General features: G+C 45.0%; 1 protein-coding gene across 1 annotated transcript in view; it reads left to right on the forward strand.

The window, feature by feature from the left end:
- The first annotated feature begins 10307 nt into the window (after positions 1–10307).
- LOC118938198 (voltage-dependent calcium channel gamma-2 subunit-like) overlaps positions 10308–21248 on the forward strand; it is a 93618-nt gene continuing 82677 nt past the window's right edge. The window contains exon 1 of the mRNA XM_036940178.1: positions 10308–12274. Within this exon, the coding sequence (XP_036796073.1) occupies positions 12049–12274 (226 nt within the window). The 5' untranslated portion in view covers positions 10308–12048. The remainder of the gene's footprint in view (positions 12275–21248) is intronic.

Below are 21248 nucleotides of genomic sequence, written 5' to 3' on the forward strand. Positions count from 1 at the left end.
AAATGTCCTTGTATTTTGAAATAAAAGCACATTTTTTGTCCATTAAAATAACATCAAATCGATCAGAAATACAGTGTAGACATTGTTAATGTTGTAAATGACTATTGTAGCTGGAAACGGCTGATTTTTAATGTCAACAGTGAAGAGGTTTTCAGCTCCGCTAACATAATTGCAAAAGGGTTTTCTAATGATCAATTTAGCCTTTCAAAATGATCAACTTGGAATAGCTAACACAACGTGCCATTGGAACACAGGAGTGATGGTTGCTGATAATGGGCCTCTGTACTCCTATGTAGATATTCCATCAAAAAATCAGCCGTTTCCAGCTACAATAGTCATTTATAACATTAACAATGTCTACACTGTATTTCTGATCGATTTGATGTTATTTAAATGGACAAAAAATGTGCTTTTATTTCAAAATACAAGGACATTTCTAAGTGACCCCACACTTTTGAACGGTAGTGCATCCTCCCTCCCAGCCTCTAGGTCATCAGGCTGCTGATTATCCCTGACACCTGTCACCATCGTCTCGCGCACCTGCGAACAAGGATACCCCAAATTTTTGAACGGTGGTGTATGTGACAGAGGCATGTGGGAATGTTCTGGAGGCCTAACCTACCCAACCAGTTTGAATACAATGGTAAGCATGTTGATGGCTCATTCACTGTATCCACCTAAGCATCATTGGATAAGGTTTTTCTACCTCCAAAAGCTTCAAAACACACATTATAGCTTTAATATTCCCGCCCACATAGAGTTTAAAAGCAGATTATATGGCTTAAGATGCTGTGGTACTCACTCTATACTAGCCCACGATAATCCACTATACTAACTCCCCACCTACAAACCACCCCAAAATAGGTCACTATAACCAACCCATAGCTTATGTCATATCTTTGGCATCCTTAAATGTGAAGTCTGCTATTTTTATCAAATCAATTCTATGTCATTATTATGACGTGATTAAACTAATCATGTAAATGTAATTAACTAGGAAGTCGGGGCACCACGGAAAATCTTCAGATTACAAAGTTATAATATTCGAATATAACTCTTCAGATATTTTAATATCTGATCAATTAGTCTTCTATTAATGAATTATTCTTTACCTCACATCAGTCTCATCTGAAACATGTAAATTGTTGGTTATCTGCACGCACCCAGCCTTTACTATAAATCACCCATACGCCAATTGGCTTAATAATTTATTTACTAATCACAGAAATGCATAAACAAACAAACAGTAGATATTGGTTACTAACAATGACAGGGAAGATTCCCTAGTGGGCTAAACCCATATGACGGCTTGGTGGACAAAGGAGTGTTGACTGAAAAAGAGCGGGAAAGACTAAATGGATCACTACACACAGTGGATAATTATATTAATTGAAATGCTAATCCTTTGCACATGAACGCTCGCTCATTCGGGAATAATTGCAATCAATATATTTACGCCCATATGTCGTTGTTGTCTTCTCTGTTGGAATCGTCGGTCCGTCTGCGGGAGAGTCAGCTCATCAGAGAGTCTCTGGTTACTCATGGTGGTAGCTCTATCGGCGGCTCCTGATAGTGTCTGTGTCTCGCCCTGACCTTAGTTATCTTTGTTTTCTTTATTATTTTGGTTAGGTCAGGGTGTGACGAGGGTGGTATGTGTATTTTTGTCTTGTCTAGGGATTTTGTACATCTATGAGATTTTGGTAAATGTAGGTCTATGGTGGCCTGAATTGGTTTCCCAATCAGAGGCAGCTGTTTATCGTTGTCTCTGATTGGGGATCCTGTTTTTGTTGCCATTTTCCATTTTGGTTTTGTGGGTTATTGTCTATGTGTAGTTGCATGTCAGCACTTGTTGTAATTAGCGGCAGGTTCGTTTTGTTAGTTTGTTTAGTGTTCTTCGTTTATTAAAGAAGAATGTATTCTTATCAGGCTGCGCCTTGGTCTCCTCGTTATGACCAACGTGACAGTCTGTTGTTATGTTCTTAGAGTAGATGTCTCGGCGGTTGTCGGTATTCGCATCCCAGGTTTACATCATTTTCTAGTTGCAGACTAGTAATTAGTATCTAAGATTTGCTCTTATTCTGTAGGGATTGAAAGTCTGAGAGTTGAACCATTTCCAGCCGTGTGTTAAGGCTTCTAGGGATAGTGGGTGGAGGAGTCAGGCGCAGAGAGCAGGTTAGTTCCCAACGTGGGTCTTAATTCCAAAGACAGTGAAAACGAACATGCCAAACACAAGGGCGCATGAAATAACCCGTCCAAACAAACAGGACTAAAACTGTCCGGAAAAATAGAAACCACAAAATAATCCAACATCATAAAACAGAGAACAAGCCCGCACAATATCCAGCGGGCCTAGTGCCCTTAAATAGCCCACAAACAAAACTTAACTCAAAACAGGTGTAACCAATTAGACCAAACTAACAGAAACAAAAAAAAAAGGAATCGATGGCAGCTAGTAGGCCGGCAACAACGAGCGCCGAGCGCCGCCCGAACAGGAAGAGGCACCATCTTCGGCGGGATGACACCGTGTAGCCAATGCTCCAAGCTGCATAGTTTTCTAGTTTTGGTACTCAACTATTTGCAATCACAGCTCCTGCAGTGGGTTTGCTTAGTCTTGGTACACAAACTTTTGCCACCTCAGCTTACACTGAAGTATGCGTGGTCTGAAGAGGATTTCCTCAGGAGGGGGTTTTATTCGTAACAATAGAAAAGGTGGTTCCATGACGCCAGATCATGTCTGTGCTCAAGGGGGCGTGGCCGCTGACTAGTTAAACTTTACAGGGAATACAATTCTCTCAAAATTAAAGGTTTAACATCATGTTACATCATTTCACAAATAGTTTCATCTTTACTCATTCATTTTATACAACAATTAGATGCAAACACCATAATTGAGAAATGTGCACATTCAGAGATATAGTTACCTGTGTTTCCTGTCCTTCGTGAGGTCACCAAATGAAACACTTTCAACATAACTGTCCCTTAAGTGTCCACGGCCCCTTCCCACATTCTCACAAGTGGACCTAGAGTTTCATTTTCCCATTTTGGGGATTTAGGAGTTCGGCCACGCAAAGTCCTTTGTTCACTCTGTGGTCTCTCTCTCTGCATGAAAAGGGGGAAAGAGTCTCCACCAGGAATTTATGACCTGAGATAACAGAACCTGGGTGTAGGAGAGAGTGAGAGAGGGGGAAGCCACGATCTACACCCAGAAAGGGCCACGCCATGACACCTATAGCAACCATAGTACTACCATTACTACTACAACATGTTCTACTGCAGTCACTACCACTACTTCTACTATTTCACAACCAGAAATACTTCAAGACTGGCAAGCACACACATCTTCTTATGGAAATGTCATTTTCAAGTTTTGTGATGCAGTTTCACTGAACGTCCATAGGGATGCAGTGTGACCCCAGGTTTTAGCGGAGGATGTGGAAGAAACCACAGAACCACAGGCCATGGTTCAATGACCGAGGAAACGCATCGACTGACTAACGCATTGAGATGTCACGGGTGCTTTTTAAGGGTAATTGACATGACCTATCATTCACAGTGTTTATCCTGGATGAATCTCTGATAATGTCTTTAAAAGGTGTATTTCCAGTAGTTCAGTGTTCAGGGGGAGGGAGGGAGGGAGGGAGGGAGGGAGGGAGGGAGGGAGTGTGAGGGGGGGAGGGAGTGTGAGGGGAGGGAGGGTGGCGGGACGGAGTGAGTGTGAGGGGAGGGAGGGAGGGAGGGAGGGAGGGAGGGAGGGAGGGAGGGAGGGAGGGAGGAGACGGACGGAGGGTGAGGGGTGAGGGGTCGGAGGGTCCACACACACAGAACTGTGATGTCAGATGGTTGCATAAACACAACTGAAAAATAGAGACAACAATATGTGAGCACTCCCAGGAATACATAGACAGACATTATTAAGACAAGGTGAGATGTATGAGCAAGGCTCATCATGCTTTAGCAAGTGCAATGAGGAGACAGGGAGGGAGGAGAAGGGGGAGGGGCCGTTCCCATGGAAACCGAGCAGTCAGCACATTTGTATGTTTTTCTGTGGACCCCTCTTGTTGGCATCCCATCCCGTGGTCCCAACCTCCTCTCTCTCTCTCTCTCTCTCTCTCTCTCTCTCTCTCTCCTGCTCGCTCTCTCTCTCTCTCTCTCTCTCTCTCTCGCTCTCTCCTGCTCGCTCTCCCTCTCTCGCTCTCTTTCTCTTTACCACAGCTGGACAGGGAAGCGGCACAAACACACACAACCACACACACATTGCATGCAGACACACACACACACACACATATACACCACACACATACACACACAGTAGCACACACACTCGTGCACGCAGTCATAGCACACATATATACACACACACACAAACACACACACAGTCAAACACACACACCATGGCACTGCCCCCCTGAACCTGTTACCATGGTGACAACGGAGCCCCGACACTTGTGATGTTCATATGAGGAGTTCATATAGGCCTGGACAGGGCAGCGCAGTATCCTCACATTGTGTGTACGTGAGTGTGTGTTGTGTGTGTGTGTGTGTTGCAAATAGTATTGGGCTACTTACTTCTACTCACTGTTTGGACCATTTTAATTAATTGTTTCATTTCCTCTCAGTGTCCCTCTCTTGCTCCCTCTCTCTTTCTCTCTCTCTCTTTCTCACTCTCTCTCTCTCTCCCTCTCCCTCTCTCTGTTAAGGGGGTAATCAATATATTAAAAATGTTCAGCAGTGGCTCTCTCCCCCGCATTCTAATCAGGGTCTACCAGCCCTTTAACGAGAGTGGGAGGGAGAGAGAAAGATAAAGGGAGTGGGAGGGAGAGAGAAGGATAAAGGGAGTGGGAGGGAGAGAGAAGGATAAAGGGAGTGGGAGGGAGAGAGAAGGATAAAGGTAGTGGGAGGGAGAGAGAAGGATAAAGGGAGTGGGAGGGAGAGAGAAGGATAAAGGTAGTGGGAGGGAGAGAGAAGGATAAAGGGAGTGGGAGGGAGAGAGAAGGATAAAGGGAGTGGGAGGGAGAGAGAAGGATAAAGGGAGTGGGAGGGAGAGAGAAGGATAAAGGGAGTGGGAGGGAGAGAGAAGGATAAAGGGAGTGGGAGGGAGAGAGAAGGATAAAGGGAGTGGGAGGGAGAGAGAAGGATAAAGGGAGTGGGAGGGAGAGAGAAGGATAAAGGGAGTGGGAGGGAGAGAGAAGGATAAAGGGAGTGGGAGGGAGAGAGAGAGAAAGAAGAAGACAATTTGAATGTCCCATAACTGTGACATTGGTGTGACTTAAAGTGGAAGTTCGGGATTTTACAACTTGACGTTAGATGGTTACTCACTAGGGTTGGAAAGCTACCAGTCATTTGCCAAAGCTGCCGGAATCTTGGTAATTAATTTGGCTAAATAACTGGTAATATATGGTAACTTTGGTAATTTATATTCAAATAACTTTTAAAACATGTATTCATATATAGTATACATGTTTTTATATCTGTGTCCATATTGTCCATACGTTTCTAGTGGACAGACCATATGGATCAAGAGGAAATAGCCTAGTTAATGGAAAAAGCACTTAAACAACAACGCCGTTGTTTTCAATGAACTCTGCAACTCTTCCAACTGTTGACCTTTTTCACAACAGCCACCAGTTTGACAACAACACATTTACAACAAAGACATAGTCAAACAATACAATAATACAACAAATGTAATGAATTATATGTAATGCTAAAACCCTCATATTAAACACCAACGATAGTCAGTAAGTTGGTGGTTGTATTTCAGATCATGTTTTACAGCGTTGTAATAATGTTTTATTTTAAATTCATCTTATTTGATTATTGTAGATATTTTAAGGCCAGACAGAGGGCCAGAGATAATTACAGAGACCTGTAATAATCAGAAGTACCCAAATAGGCCACTAGATGTCATCTGATAAAATAAAATAACACCATAGAAAATTACCAATATTCTCTTAGTTTACTGATAAACTTGGACATTTTCCAGTAATATACCCTTCAAAGGGAGTGATGGACCACTGTGCTTTTACACTTTTCATGACATAGAAGTGACTTGCCATGACATTAACTTGACATTAGTCTGACATAGGATCTGGGGCAGGCTGAATGTGGGCCACTGTGCTTGGAGACATATCATGACAAAGAAGTGACTTATCATGACATTAGCCTGTCATATCGGTGACATAGGCCCTGGGGCAGGCTGAATGTGGGCCACTGTGCTTGGAGAAGTGTGTCAGGGCTGCAGCTAGGGCCGTGCTGTGAATACCAGCCATCCCTACAGAGGAGGAGAGGAAGTTTATTTATAATGATGTCCTTGGAACCACATGCACAGAGAGAAGAAGAGAGGGAAGGAGACACAGATAGAGCAGGAGTAAAGAGGAAGAGGAAGAAAGTAAAGAGGAAGAGGATGGAACAAGCAAGAGAGAGAGAGAGAGAGAGAAAGAAAGAAATAAAGCCCCAAGCGTAACCAAGTTTCCCCTGACTCACTGCTCAAAATGCAAAGTGAGACGGACAGAGAGAGAGAGATTTTCTCTACCCTATCCTCTCTACCTCCCTTTGCCCCCATTAACATCGGTACTCTAAGGCTTGGTTCCCAAATAGCACCCGATTCCCAACCTGGTGCACTTCTTTTGACCAGGGTAGTGCACCATGTAGGGAATAGGGTGCCATTTGGGTTGGAAGGAGGGCGGAGGAGATGGAGGCCGCTGTGGGATAGCCTTTACACCAGAGAGAGAAAAGAAGGGCGGAGGAAGACAAGAGGAAGAGAGAGAGAGAGAGAGTCCACCTCCGTATCAGCGGGGCTCCCAGGGAGAGAATTAACAAGCAATTAACCAGCTTCCCTCTTTATCGTTCTATTAACTCAGTCAACCCTTTATTTCTCATTTTATTTTAGTATTACTCTGTAGCAGTGGTTGTACCCCCTCTTCTCTCTCTCTCTCTCTCTCTCTCTCTGTCCAGTGTGACATTGCTGGTTGCAGTCAGGGGGAGAAGGAGGACAGGAGAGAAGGAGGACAGGAGAGCGGGTACTTCAGTAGTATGCCAGGTTTCAGCAGGTCGGCAGGTAACTAATTTATCCACATCGTTCGGTATCCTGCAGTAATACAGGGAGAGAGACACCCTGAGGCACGGAGAGAAAGAATGAGAAAGAGAGAGCGGGAGCGGGAGCAATATAGAGGGAGAGGAGAAAGGATAGCAGAGAGACAGAGAGAGAGAAAGACAGAGAGAAAGAGTGCACGCACGCACACACGCAGAGAGAGAGAGAGAGAGAGAGAGAGACAGAGAGAGGGAGAGAGAGGGAGAGAGAGAGACAGAGAGAGGGAGAGAGAGAGAGACAGAGTGAGGGAGAGAGAGAGAGAGAGGGACAGAGAGAGGGAGAGAGAGAGAGACAGAGAGAGGGAGAGAGGGAGACAGAGAGACAGAGAGAGGGAGAGAGAGAGAGGGAGAGAGAGAGAGAGTGAGGGAGAGAGAGAGAGAGAGGGACAGAGAGAGGGAGAGAGAGAGACAGAGAGAGGGAGAGAGGGAGACAGAGAGACAGAGAGAGGGAAAGAGGGAGAGAGAGAGAGACAGAGAGAGGGAGAGCGAGAGGGAGAGAGGTGGAGAGAGAGAGAGAGAGAGAAAGGGAGAGAGGGAGAGAGAGAGAGAGAGAGAGAGAGAGAGAGAATGAAAGAGAGAGAGGGAGAGAGAGGGAGAGAGGGGGAGAGAGGGAGAGAGGGAGGGGGAGAGAGAGGGAGAGAGAGAGGTACAAAGAGGGAGAGGGAGAGAGACAGGGAGATAGGGAGAAAGAGGGAGAGAGGGAGACAGGTTAAAGAGAGATGATAGAGTTGTGTATTTGGAGATACAGGAGGAGACACAATATGACACAACAGACTGTGCTGCTGGGAGACAATGTCAATGACCTGCAGATACACAGTTAATGCTGTCTCTTACTTGTGTGTGTGTGTGTGTTTGTGTGTGTGTTTTGGCACTGCCCTCGAGAAAGGCAGCTGGGCATGGTCCTCTCTGTTTGTCTCTGTTTGTCCAACTCACTGATAATAGTCAGATCACACAGAGTATTAGACAGATTACAGCAGCTTTACAGATACATGAGCAAACCCACTGCTGGCTTACACCAACTCTCTCTCTCTTTCTCTCTCTCTGTCTCTCTGTCCCTCTCTGTCTCCCTCTCTCCCCCTCTCCTTCTCTGTATTTCTCTCTGTCTCTCTGTGTCTCTCACTCTGTCAATTCAATTTTTCATTTCAATTTCAATTGAATTTAAGGGGCTTTATTGGCATGGGAAACATATGTTAACATTGCCAAAGCAAGTGAAATAAACAAAAGTGAAATAAATTATAAAAATTGAACAGTAAACATTACACTCACAAAAGTTCCAAAGGAAAAGAGGCATTTCAAATGTCATATTATGTCTATATACAGTGTTGCAATGATGTGCAAAAAGTACAAAAGGGAAAATAAATCAACATAAATATGGGTTGTATTTACAATGATGTTTGTTCTTCACTGGTTGCCCTTTTCTTGCGGCAACCGGTCACACATCTTGCTGCTGTGATGGAACACTGTGGTATTTCACCCAGTAGATATGGGACTTTATTAAAATTGGGTTTGTTTTCTAATTCTTAGTGGATCTGTGTAATCTGGGGGAAATATGTCTCTAATATCATACATTATACATGTGGCAGGAGGTTAGGAAGTGCAGCTCAGTTTCCACCTCATTTTGTGGGCAGTGAGCACATAGCCTGTCTTCTCTTGAGAGCCTTTATCAATAGCAAGGCTATGCTCACTGAGTCTGTACATAGTCAAAGCTTTCCTTAATTATGTCTCCCTCTCTCCCTCTCTTTCTCTCTGTCTCTGTCTGTCTCTCTCTCCATCTCTCCCCCCCCCCCCCTCTCTCATTGTCTTTATTTCCTCTTTCTTGGTCCCTCTATGTATTTTCTCTCTTTTATTTCTCTCTTTTTTATCTGTATTCATCTCTCTCTCTCTCATCCTCTCTCTCAGCATCTCTCTCTCTCTCTGCAACGTCACCGAAATACCCATTAATCAACAAGTGACGTTGAGAGTTTGTGTTCCTATGCTCTAAAACACCATGTCCCAAATGGCAGCCTATTCCCCGTTTACTACTTTTGATCAGAGACCCTCCCCACTCTTGCCAGGGTTAGAGGTTCCAAACCCTTTCTAATATATTCTATTTATATGAATCTAAATCCATGGCTCTGGTACAGCCTTTCACAAGGGGGAGACAATTGCAGTAAAATACAGAACACAGCGGTTAGAATGGGGACGCGGAGCTGTCCGTTTCAGCACCATATTAGAACGAGAGCCTTGGCCGGGAGAAGCGATCGGCGTCGAGCGAGCCGGTGCGTGGGGGAGAGATTACTGGAATAGGCATGGTTTGTCATGCCGGATTGTGCAGGAATGGCCCCAAAGTGCTAAGTAATTGTAGGCTACATAAAAACACACTTATAAGCAGGTATAGACCTACAAATATTCAACACTAGTATGCGACAATAATATTGTCAGCCTAAATTGCATAGGCCGATATTTATATTCGTTTGTATTAAGACATGTTAATGCAAGCACATTATTAGGGATGAGTGAGTGTAGCTATGATAAACTGTAACCTATATCAGAAAACACTAAATAAATGGTTCCCCCCTTTCCTCCCCTCCATACACAACACATAGTCTCACAACAACAAACACTCACAAATCCCCGTCATCACGACAAATATATAAATAAACGGCATGCCGAGCACTTTAACCCACTCAACCAATCGCTTCTCTTTCATTCCTGTCTTCTCACACTCTTATCCACGGCAAAACCGGGCATCCTCCTCCAAGCCCTCCCCCGCCACTCCGACCCCCGCCCTCCCTCCCGAAATCGTTCAACTCTTTCCAGCAACAAGCGCACATTTCGGTGGCGCTTTTCATTGGAGACCGTGTGAAGACAAACAATTCCCCCCAACGAAAGGGGAATCGGTGGCAACACACACCGGCAAGACGCATCGCCCCTCGTCAAAACTCACAAGACAATACAAATAAATACAGGAGATGGACTGAAATGTGTATGTTTTCTAAACATGTTTTCTAAACATACACAGGGAATACTAATATAACGGGTTGACTTCAATTCTGGACCCCCCCAGACCGGAAAAACCCGCACCCGTGCTATACTGCTTTGGCATATAGTGTGTGCTGTGCTTGGAGCCGTGGACCTCCTCTCTGGTTGTGTCGATTTTTTTCTTCAAACGCCCCCCCCCCCCCCCCCCCCCCCCCCCCCCCCCCCCCCCCCCCCCCCCCCCCTCTCTCTCACTTCCCTCTCAAGGCGGCAAGAAAAACCACACGGGGAGGTGGAAACTGACGAAACAGACCACCATCAAGGCATGATGTTATTTATTTTAGCCTGGTCTCTTTCCGCCTGCGTCGTGGACTAGCCTGCATTTTGACCTTTTCATTTATTTTTTATCTTTTCGTTTTTTACATGGCGCGCGGACGGTGTATGCGGTTCGGCATCGGCTCCGGGTCTGCCTGTGATATAACCACCGAGGATAATTTGGATACCGGAGCAGCAACAGCAGTCTCGTTGGTCTACCAGAGAGGCTCCAGCAGCACCAACGCCTCCGGCGCCCCCGCCATATCCTCTGCCTCTTCCCGGCTCTATGACGAGTAATGGTCGGCTTGGATGGCTGGATGCGTCCTCTCTCCACAGAGCTCCAAGGTTCTGCATCGGTACCTCTCCTCCTTCTAACACAGCTCCATTTTCGTTGGTAACCTTCCGCATTCTCGATTCTACATATGGAAACTGGGGACCAGAATTTTAGGAAAAAGGAAACCTATAGCGGTGCCGATCTTTTTGTTTTTATTCCACGACGAAGCTACTCCGTTTTTAGGGGGCTGCGGTTTTGCGTTGTGACTTGATTATATTTATTCATTTTGGATTCGGGGCTTGAATTCGATTCTTCTCCCTCGTTTACCCCGATGGTTGTTTATTTGATTTGATCTAAGGCAAGCCCTCATGTCTGCCCCTGCCGAGTATTTCGTTATGTTGGTTTTGGGGCACCATTTGAATGCGTTCATTTGAATGATTGTTCATTGTTTCATTTCCTCTCAGTGTCCCTCTCTACCTTCAAGTCCCCAACCCCGTCTCCCTCTCTTTCTCTCTCTCCCTCCCTGTTCTCCTCTCTTTGCCGAATAGAATAATAGGCCAAAGACAGACAGGCAAGATGCTTGACAAGACTCCATGATTCCATGTGAATTTGACCAGGCAGGTTAGAATAACGTTGTCAGAAAATTGTCAGTAGATTTTCGGTAGGCCTATTCTAATTGGTAGGAAGTCTTTTTAAATTGTGGATCAGAGGGTTTAGGAAATCAGTAGGGTCTACCATTAGACCTAACCCCCAGCCTCCTCCTAATCCCATTGGCCGTTCAATCTGAACTCCCTGTGTGTGAGTGTGTGTGAGAACGTGTGTGAGTGTGTGTGAGAGTGTGAGTGTGTTTGTGTGAGTGGGTGCTGTGCTGGACCGTTCCCCTACACATGCCCCTTACACTTTCCAGATAGAAGTCGTGTAACACGTGTGACATCACTAGTGAGAGGACAGAGAGGATAAATGTCAATGCTACTTGTAGGCTAACTGTTTTCAGCAGGTAGTTGGTAGCTTTCCACCTACTCTGGTTAGGGTCTGTAGCCCTACTCCAAACCAGTAGGCCTCTGCTGTTTGGCCGGCCTATCACATTTGTTTGTAGAGGCTGCTAGGCCTATCACGTTTGTTCATAGAGGCTGCTTGGCCTATCACGTTCGTCCTTAGAGGGCCCAAACACACACCATCTTCCTTCCATCACCTAATTTCTCACCTGTGTCAGTTCCCCCGCCCGAAAACCAACCATACGATTCCCCCCGAGCTCCCCTGCCTCCCCCCCCGACACCCCCCCACCTCGGGCCCGTGGAAACCACCCCCCCCACCACCAGGGCCCATTTCCCGCCTCTGCCTCCACCCCGTGGTCTCACAAGCTGACCAACATTTACTTCCTGTTCGTCAAGAGGAAAGGGGGTTCCCCTTTCATGGAATGCGGCAACATGGGCGTGTTTGACCGCGGAGTTCAGATGCTGCTGACCACGGTCGGTGCGTTCGCCGCCTTCAGCCTCATGACCATCGCCGTGGGGACGGATTACTGGTTGTACTCCCGAGGGACGTGCAAATCCAAGAGCAACAACGAGAACGAGACCGTGAAGAAGAACGAGGAGGTGATGACACACTCTGGCCTGTGGCGGACCTGCTGCCTAGAAGGTAAGATCAAGATCAGGAGGCTGAGGCCTGGTCTAGGATCAGTTCCTGTAAACACTGGATCAGTAATTGTAGCCCTCTTCAGTTTAAGTACAAATCTTGGATCAGGTTAACAGTGTAGCTTGGAAGCTAAGGCCTGGTCTAGAATCAGTTCCTGTAGGTACCTGCAGGCCTTGTTGGTCTCTGCAGTTGTCTTAAGGCTTAAGGTCTGGTCTAGGATCAGTACGGTCCACCCAGAAGCACTGGATCAGTTAACAGCTTACTCTCTGCTGCCTGGAAGGTCAGCTAAGGCCTGGTCTAGGATCAGTACGATCGCCCACCCCAAAACACTGGATTAGTAATATGTAGGCCTCTTCAGATTGAAGCTCACCAGCGCTGCATGGAAGGCAATGCCTGTCTGATGTAGGATCAGTTTGAAGCATACCTGGGTTGCTTGGAGAGTAAGGCTTGGTCTAGGATCAGGCGTACGGTTGACCCTGGATCAGTAAAAGCCTTTTCTGTATTTAGGTACAGATTTAATCTGCATCCCTATTCCCTGTATAGGAAACTACAGATCTAGGATCTTAATTTGAGCCAGATTGTTACAGCATGAAAATAATGCTGAAGCCACAGGAAATGTGATTTAGTATGTGGTTTATAATTTTTGTAGGGGTTGATACATTTTTTGTGGCAACTCAAATATACTACAGTCAGTTTGCATTTCTCAGCAACAAAAGAGTAATCAAATTAAGATCCTGCATCTGTACTTTTCGGGGCCCATAGGGCTCTGGTCAAAAGTAGTGCACTATGAAAAGAATAGGGTGCCATTTGGGAAGCAGCCTTGGCATCAGATTACTGGTGTATCTTGAAAGGTATGCCCCTAGTCTGGTCTAGATCCCTCTCCTCTCTAGCCTCTGTTCTGTGTATCAAATGGCACCCTTTTCCCTATATAGTGCACTAATTTCGTACTTTTGACCAGGGCCCATATAGTGCACTGTAAGGAAATCGAGTGCCATTTGGAATGCAGGCGTAGTCTAAGATCTGATTCGTTCCTGGTCCTCAGTGTATATCTTCTGACTGTGACATCACATCCTCCCTTGTGGTGTGTGTATGTGTGAGTGTGTATGTGTGTGTGTGTGAATGTGTGAGTGTGTATGGTTGTGTGTGTCCTGTGGAGTGTGTTCAGAGCTCAGCCTGCCCTGCATGGGCCTAATCTGGTTGCTGCGTTGTTTACATGTAGATTGGCCTTTTTACTCATCACAGTAGAGGGCTGTGTAGCTGTGTGTGTGTGTGTGTGCGCTCATGAAAGTCAGACTCAGTACTGTTCTCCTGTGATTGTGGCTGATGTAGAACATTGCTAATCAAACACTCTACTCTTCACTCAGCTCCAGCAGCTTCAATCTTCACACACACACACACACACACACACACACACACACACACACACACACACACACACACACACACACACACACACACACACACACACACACACACACACACACACACACAATACAGAGGCTCAGAAGTATTTCATGTGTTTCTAATGGTGCCTGTTGTCCACAGTCATATTTTGATTGTTGTGTATGATTTCTTTGCGAACTTTTGGCACATGCTGAGCGGACTGTTATGTCATTATGTAATTGGCTGTCTCTGAGGCCGAGAGAGAGATAGAAAGGGAGAGAGAGAAAGGGAGAGAGAGAGAGAGACAGAGAGAGAAAGGGAGAGAGAGAGAAAGTGAGTGAAAGAGAGAGAAAGGGAGAGAGAGAGAGAGAAAGGGAGAGAGAGAGAAAGGGAGAGAGAAAGGGAGAGAGAGAGAAAGTGAGTGAAAGAGAGAGAGAGAAAGGGAGAGAGAGAGAGAGAAAGGGAGAGAGAGAGAGAAAGGGAGAGAGAAAGGGAGAGAGAGAGAAAGTGAGTGAAAGAGAGAGAAAGGGAGAGAGAGAGAGAGAAAGGGAGAGAGAGAGAGAAAGGGAGAGAGAAAGGGAGAGAGAGAGAGAAAGTGAGTGAAAGAGAGAGAGAGAAAGGGAGAGAGAGAGAGAGAAAGGGAGAGAGAGAGAGAGAGAGAGAAAGGGAGAGCGAGAGAGAAAGGGAGAGAGAGAGAGAGAGAAAGGGAGAGAGAGAGAGAAAGGGAGAGAGAGAGAGAAAGGGAGAGAGAGAAAGTAAGTGAAAGAGAGAGAAAGGGATGGAGAGAGAGTGAAAGAGAGAGAGAGAGAAAGGGAGAGAGAGAGATTCAGTGAGTGAGTGAAAGAGAAAACAAGGGAGGGAGGGAGGGGGGAGAAGTGAGGAGGAGGGGAGAGAGAAGGGGAGAGAGAAAGGGAGAGAGAGACCAACATCTAACTTTGACCCAGTTGCCCGAGGGCAATTTCAATCCCAGAAGGCCGTGCTTCTCTCTCACAGACGTCACACACAGTAACTGTAACATCCAGCCACTCCTAGGTTACATCCCAATGGCACTCTATTCCCTATATAGTTCCCTATGGGTCCTGGGCAAAAGTAGTATACTAAATAGGGAATAGGGTGCAATACGGGACGCAGATATTATATGTCACAGCCAGCCTGCCAGCAGCCCATGGCCTGAAATGGAAGTTGTATTGGACTTCCCATTCTTTATGTAATCATTCCCTGATAGAATTCCTGATTTTCCATAATATATTACAATTGCTGATTTTCCTGCTCAGCATGTGTGTGAGTGTGTGTGTACCACAGGAGGCTGCTGAAGGGAGGACGGCTCATAATAATGGCTGAAACGGAGCAAATTGAATGGCTTCAAACACCAGGAAACCATGGAAACCATGTGTTTGATGTATTTGATACCATTCCACTAATTCTGATCCAACCATTATCACGAGCCCATCCTCCCCAATTAAGGTGCAACCAACTTCCTGTGGTGTGTGTGTGCGTGTGTGTGTGTGTGTGTGTGTGTGTGTGTGTGTGTGTGTGTGTGTGTGTGTGAGAATGTGGTTGGGATAAAACCCAGGTGGTCGGGGACCAGGGGTTGACCTCCTTATTTTGTTATTTGCCTCTGGGGTCAAAGCCATTTCAATACTAATGTGACACCCGTCCCACCGTGCAAAAAACTGTTTGAATCAATGCTGTTTCCACATCACTTCAACCAAAGATCAATGTGATGGCGTTGAATCAACGTGAAAAACTGGTTGGATTTGAAAAAAGTTATCAACAGAAGGGCATTTCGTATTATTATTCACCCAACTTTTAACCTAAATACAAAGACATGATGACATTCGTTGTTGATTTCATGTTGAATTCACCTTTAGTTGACAAATCAACCAAATGTAAATCAAAACTAGACGTTGAACTGGCGTCTGCCCAATGGGGTGTGTGTGTGTGTGTGTGTGTGTGTGTGTGTGTGTGTGCCAGACAGAGTGATTCGATGGCTGGTCTGGTGAACTGGTGGGGTGTTATTGGTAATGAGACACAATGGGTAGGTAGGTGTGTGTGTGTGCCAGACAGAGTGATTCGATGTCTGGTCTGGTGAAATGGTGGTGTATTATTGATAATGAGACACAATGGGTAGGTAGGTGGGGGTATGTCTGTGTGTGTGTGTGTGGGGGGTGGGGTGGGGGGGGGGGGGGGCTCAGTTGGGTCCTGCGTTGTTCAGTTGGTAGAGCATGGCTCAATGTCGGGGTTGAGGTTTCAATTACCACTGGGGACCAGTATTAAACAGCATGAAGATGTATTCACTCACTACTGTCAGTCACTCTGGATAAGAACGTCTGCTAAATGACTCAAATGTTTTTTTTCAAACATTTGTTGGCCAACCTCGCCCATTCAGTGCTGACCCCCACAATGTGAAAATCACACATGCCACAGCATCGATTGATGGATTACGTTGGTGGTTTGACGTGGGTGTTCAATCATGTTCCAACACAGTGTGTCTGTGCATAAGCCTGTGTGCGTATGTGTGTATGTGTGTGTGTGTATGTGTGTGTGTGTGTGTGTGTGTGTGTGTGTGTGTGTATGTTTGTGTGTGTGTGTGTGTATGTGTGAATGTTTGTGTGTATGTGTGTGTGTGTGTGTGTGTGTGAATGTTTGTGTGTGTGTGTGTGTGTGTGTGTGAATGTTTGTGTGTATGTGTGTGTGTGTGTGTGTGTGTGTGTGTGTGTGTGTGTGTGTATGTGTGTGTGTGTGTGTGTGTGTGTGTGTGTGTGTGTGTGTGTGTGTGTGTGTGTGTGTGTGTATGTGTGGGTTGAAGTCTGACAGAGTCCTTTGACTACACTGTGGCGTCAGATACTCTTCCACTCCCTCTTTCTCTTCCTGCCCCTCTCCCAGTCTGTATTGTCATGACCTGTCAGAGAACTGCTTACCACAGTAGATCATTCATCCTTTCTCCCATGCAATATACTAACTACACAGTTCCTCCACAGGTCCACAGCAGCTATCTCTATTGCCTTGAAATGAGGTGGTGATAGCCCACTACAATATGCATAAAAAGTGGTTACACGTGGATGCTGGTCATGTGTATTTACGAGGGTAAAATATAAACAGAACTGGAGACGCCTCGTCATTTTTGTAGACAGGTTGTTATGGACACGGCAACACTACTACGCTAGCTAAGAAAATTATGTAGAAGCGATTGTTAACTTACTGTGAACAATTCTAGCTGACTAGCTAAATGTCTTGGCTAACTGCGAGGAAAAAAAATGACTTATTTGCCATTAATTAGCCAACACAAATCTCATTGCTAACAATCCCGACTGTGTCCCCAAAACGTCAAGGTGTCTCCAGCAATGTTACTCTTTGACATTCTATGACGTCTCCACTTTCTAAGCATATAGGGACCTTTAGCCTTATAGCCAGCTAGCCACTTTATATCCATGGCCCTAGCCTGCTACAGTTGCTAACTTTAGCCTAAGCTTGCTAGCTATGTCCATCGCCCTAGCCTGCTACATTATCTACCTTTAGCCGTATAGCCAGCTAGCTACCTTCATAGGTTTCCTAATCCTATCCTTCTAGCCTTCAATAGGAGCTACTAGCTACCTACAGTACATCCATGGCCATAGCCTGTTACAGTAGTTACTTGCTAGCTATGTCCATGGCCATAGCCTGTAAGGCCATCAGACTGTTAAACAGCCATCACTAGCACAGAGAGGCTGCTGCCTACATACAGACTTGACATCATTGGCCACTTTAATAAATGGAACACTAGTCACTTTAATAATTTAACTGTAATAATGTTTACATATCTTGTAATACTCATCTCATATGTACAGTATATACTGTATTCTATACTATCTATTGCATCTTAGCCAATGCCGCTCTGACATTGCTCATTCTTATATTTATATTTATATATTATTATTACATTCCTTTACTTAGATTTGTGTGTATTAGGTATTTGTTGTGGAACTGTTAGCTATTACTTGTTAGATATTGCTGTGGAACTAGACGCATGTGTATGTGACCAATAACATTTGATTTAATTTTGATTTAATTCATAGTAATTACTATGAATTACTAGCTAGCCTTATACAGTAGCTACTAGCTAGCTACGTCCGTGGCCATAGCCTGTTACAGTAGCTACTATCTAGCTACTTCCATGGCTATAGTCTGTTACAGTAGCTACTAGCTAGCTACATCCATGGCCACAGCCTGTTACTGTAGCTACTTGCTAGCTACATCCATGGCCATAGCTCGCTATGGTAGCTACTAGCTAGCTTCTTCCATGGCCATAGTCTGTTACAGTAGCAACTAAATACCGACCTCTATGGCCATAGCCTGTTATAGAAGCCACTAAATACCTACCTCTATGGCCATAGCCTGTTATAGAAGCTAGGCTACCAGCTAGCTATATATCTCCATGACCATAGTCTTGCAGTGAAGCAAAGAATCCTGTCACTTTCCCTGAGGCAGCCTGGGCTATCTTTAATAACACAGCACAGCAGGCCTATACAGTACCTTCAGAAAGTATTCGCACCCCTTGACTTTTTCCACATTTGATTGTGTTACAATCTGGATTTAAAATAGATTATTTTGAGATTGTCTGCCACTGGCCTACACACAGTACCACATAATGTAAAAGTGGAATTATGCTTTTAGAAATAAGTGTTGAACCCATTTGTTGTGGCCAGCCTAAATAAGTTCAGGAGTAAAAATGTGCTTAACAAGTGTACAATAATAGCGTTTCACATAATTCTTGAATGACTACCAGGGGGGATGGCTGCCGTTTTACGGGCTCCTAACCATTTGTGCTATTTTGTGTGTTTTGTGGCATTGTTTGTAAGTTATTTTGTACAAAATGGTGATGCTACCGTCTCTTATGACCGAAAAGAGCATCTGGATATCAGAACAACGATTACTCACCCCGCTAACTGGACAACATTTTTTTATTTAATGAGTCTGCCGCAAAGGATTTAATGTTGCTCCCAGACAAGGCCCAAATCCCTGTCATTCACATGAAGAAAATAAGGAAATACAGAGGGCGGAGATCAGGGTGCCTTCGTCAATGAGTGGGTAACCCGCCTCTACCATCCGTCCTATTAGCCAACATGCAATCACTGGAGAATAAACTGGATGAGCTCCGTTTGAGACTATCCTACCAACGGGACATGAAAAACTGTAATATCTTATGTTTCACCGAGTCGTGGCTGAACGATAACATGGATATTATACAGTTGGCTGGGTTTTCCGTGCATCGGCAGGACAGAACGGCTACATCCGGTAAGACAAGGGGTGGGGGTCTGTGTCTATTTGTCAATAACAGCTGGTGCGCAATGTCTATTATTAAGGTAGTCTCGAGGTGTTGCTCGCCTGAGGTAGCGTCTTTGAATGAAGAGATTGAGATAAAACTGTCCAGTTTGAGTGTTTGTTGCAGTTCATTCCAGTCGCTAGCTGCAGCGTAGTGAAAAGACGAGCGACCCAGGGATGTGTGAGCTTTGGGGACCTTTAACAGAATGTGACTGGCTGAACGGGTGTTGTATGTGGAGGATGAGGGCTGCAGTAGATATCTCAGATAGGGGGGAGTAAGAGGGGGGCCTAAGAGGGTTTTATAAATAAGCATCAACTAGTGGGACTTGCAGACTAGTGGGTCGTATACAGAGTTGACCAGTTTACTGAGGAGTTTAGAGTGCAGTGAGGTGTCCTATAAGGAGCAAATCTGATGGCCGAATGGTAAAGAACATCTAGCCGGTCGAGAGCACCCTTAACTGCAGATCTATAAATTATGTCTCCGTAATCCAGCATGGTTAGGATGGTCATCTGAATCAGGGTTATTTTGGCAGCTGGGGTGAAAGAGGAGCAATTACGATAGAGGAAACCAAAGTCTAGATGTAACCTTAGCCTGCAGCTTTGATATGTGCTGAGAGAAGGACAGTGTACCATCTAGTCATACTCACAAGTACTTGTATGAGGTGACTACCTCAAGCTCTAAACCTCCAGAGGTAGTAATCACACCTGAGGGGAGCGTCATTCCCAAGAAGACACAAGGCTGTAATCGCTGCCATAGATGCTTCAACAAGGTACTGAGTACAGGGTCTGAATACTTATGTAAATGTGATATTTTTGTATTTTATTTTTAATATGTTTGTAAGAAATTCTCAAAACCTGTTTTTGCTTTGTCATTATGGGGTATTGTGTGTAGATTGATGACAGAAAAATCAATTTGATCCATTTTAGAATAAGGCTGTAACGTAACAAAATGTGGAAAAAGCGAAGCGGTCTGAATACCTTCCCGATGCACTGTAATTTCCTGCAGTTCACTAGACTAACCAAGGCAAGCTAGCTTCACCATAGGCCTAAATACACGCACTGGAACACATCTGACCTTACCTTACAGGATACCAATGAATCCAGAACGTTCCACGTGTATCTAGAATCTGCATCTAGAATCTTCCACATTAATAGAATCTAGAATTTGAATCTTCCACATGCATCTAGAGTCTGTATGTAGAATATGTTTATCTTCACATTTACACAATTACACAATTAATAAGACATCTTTTAAGCAGGCCAGTCTTGACTTGTGTGTTTCTCAGTGTTTGAGTGCATTAACGGAATTACATTAATTATGCTAATATGCAGAAGAGCTATTGGCATCATGTTATGGTTATCAGCAACATCATCATCATCATCATCAGCACCAGTAGTATTGTTGTACAGCCTCTTCATCTCAAAGGGAGTATTGGCCTCTTCATAGAGAGCTTCCTCAGGCCCAGGAACAGCACAATTCATCCCCCAGTTTTGGGTCTTATCCCCATCAAATTGCATGGTTGTTTTGGTGTCTCAATCAAAAACTGCCCAGATCTGGTTAAGGCCACCACTGCATAGAGTTGGATACACTTGTTCCAAAGCCTGTTCAATAATAGCAAGGAGAGGAGCTCTCTAGTACATTTCTATGGAGAGCTGGCATCTTTACAGGCTTGCTATAGGACCCCTCATCCATCAACAAATTAATCTGTGAGCCAACATGGATGCATTATCATACATTACATTAAAACACGTGTGTGCACACACGCACTCACACATACATACACTGACACATTCCATTAAACCAACACTGCTGCCATTGGGTTGAGTAATAGTCACAACTCAGTCGACATATCAGGACCACCACCTATCTGTACCACATTCTACTATGGTTGCATTACAAATTTCACCCTTTTCCTTAATTTATTTACCAGTCCTATGGACCCTAGTCAAAAGTAGTGCACTATATAGGTAATAGGTTGTTATTTGGGACACACATACCTCTCACACCCTCCAGTGTTCCCTTTATAACCACGTCCCCCCTGTGCCAACTCGTATTTGAACAAGTCTGATCCAGTTGGATCCAGTTCAGCTGTCCGGTCTGGAGTGATGGCCCCATACAGCCCCATGTGTCCAGCTGTGGAGAATTGCCCTGAAGCTCCAGTCTGTCAAGCCCCCTCCTGATAGATCCTGGCCCAGGATGTCCTCTCTGTCCTGGGCATGGGTGCACTACATACTTCCATGGCCATAGCATGCTACAGTAGTTACTAGCTATCGATATCCATGATCATAGCGT

The sequence above is a fragment of the Oncorhynchus mykiss genome, chromosome 13 (assembly GCF_013265735.2).
Source record: "Oncorhynchus mykiss isolate Arlee chromosome 13, USDA_OmykA_1.1, whole genome shotgun sequence".
NCBI classification, from domain to species: Eukaryota; Metazoa; Chordata; class Actinopteri; order Salmoniformes; family Salmonidae; genus Oncorhynchus; species Oncorhynchus mykiss.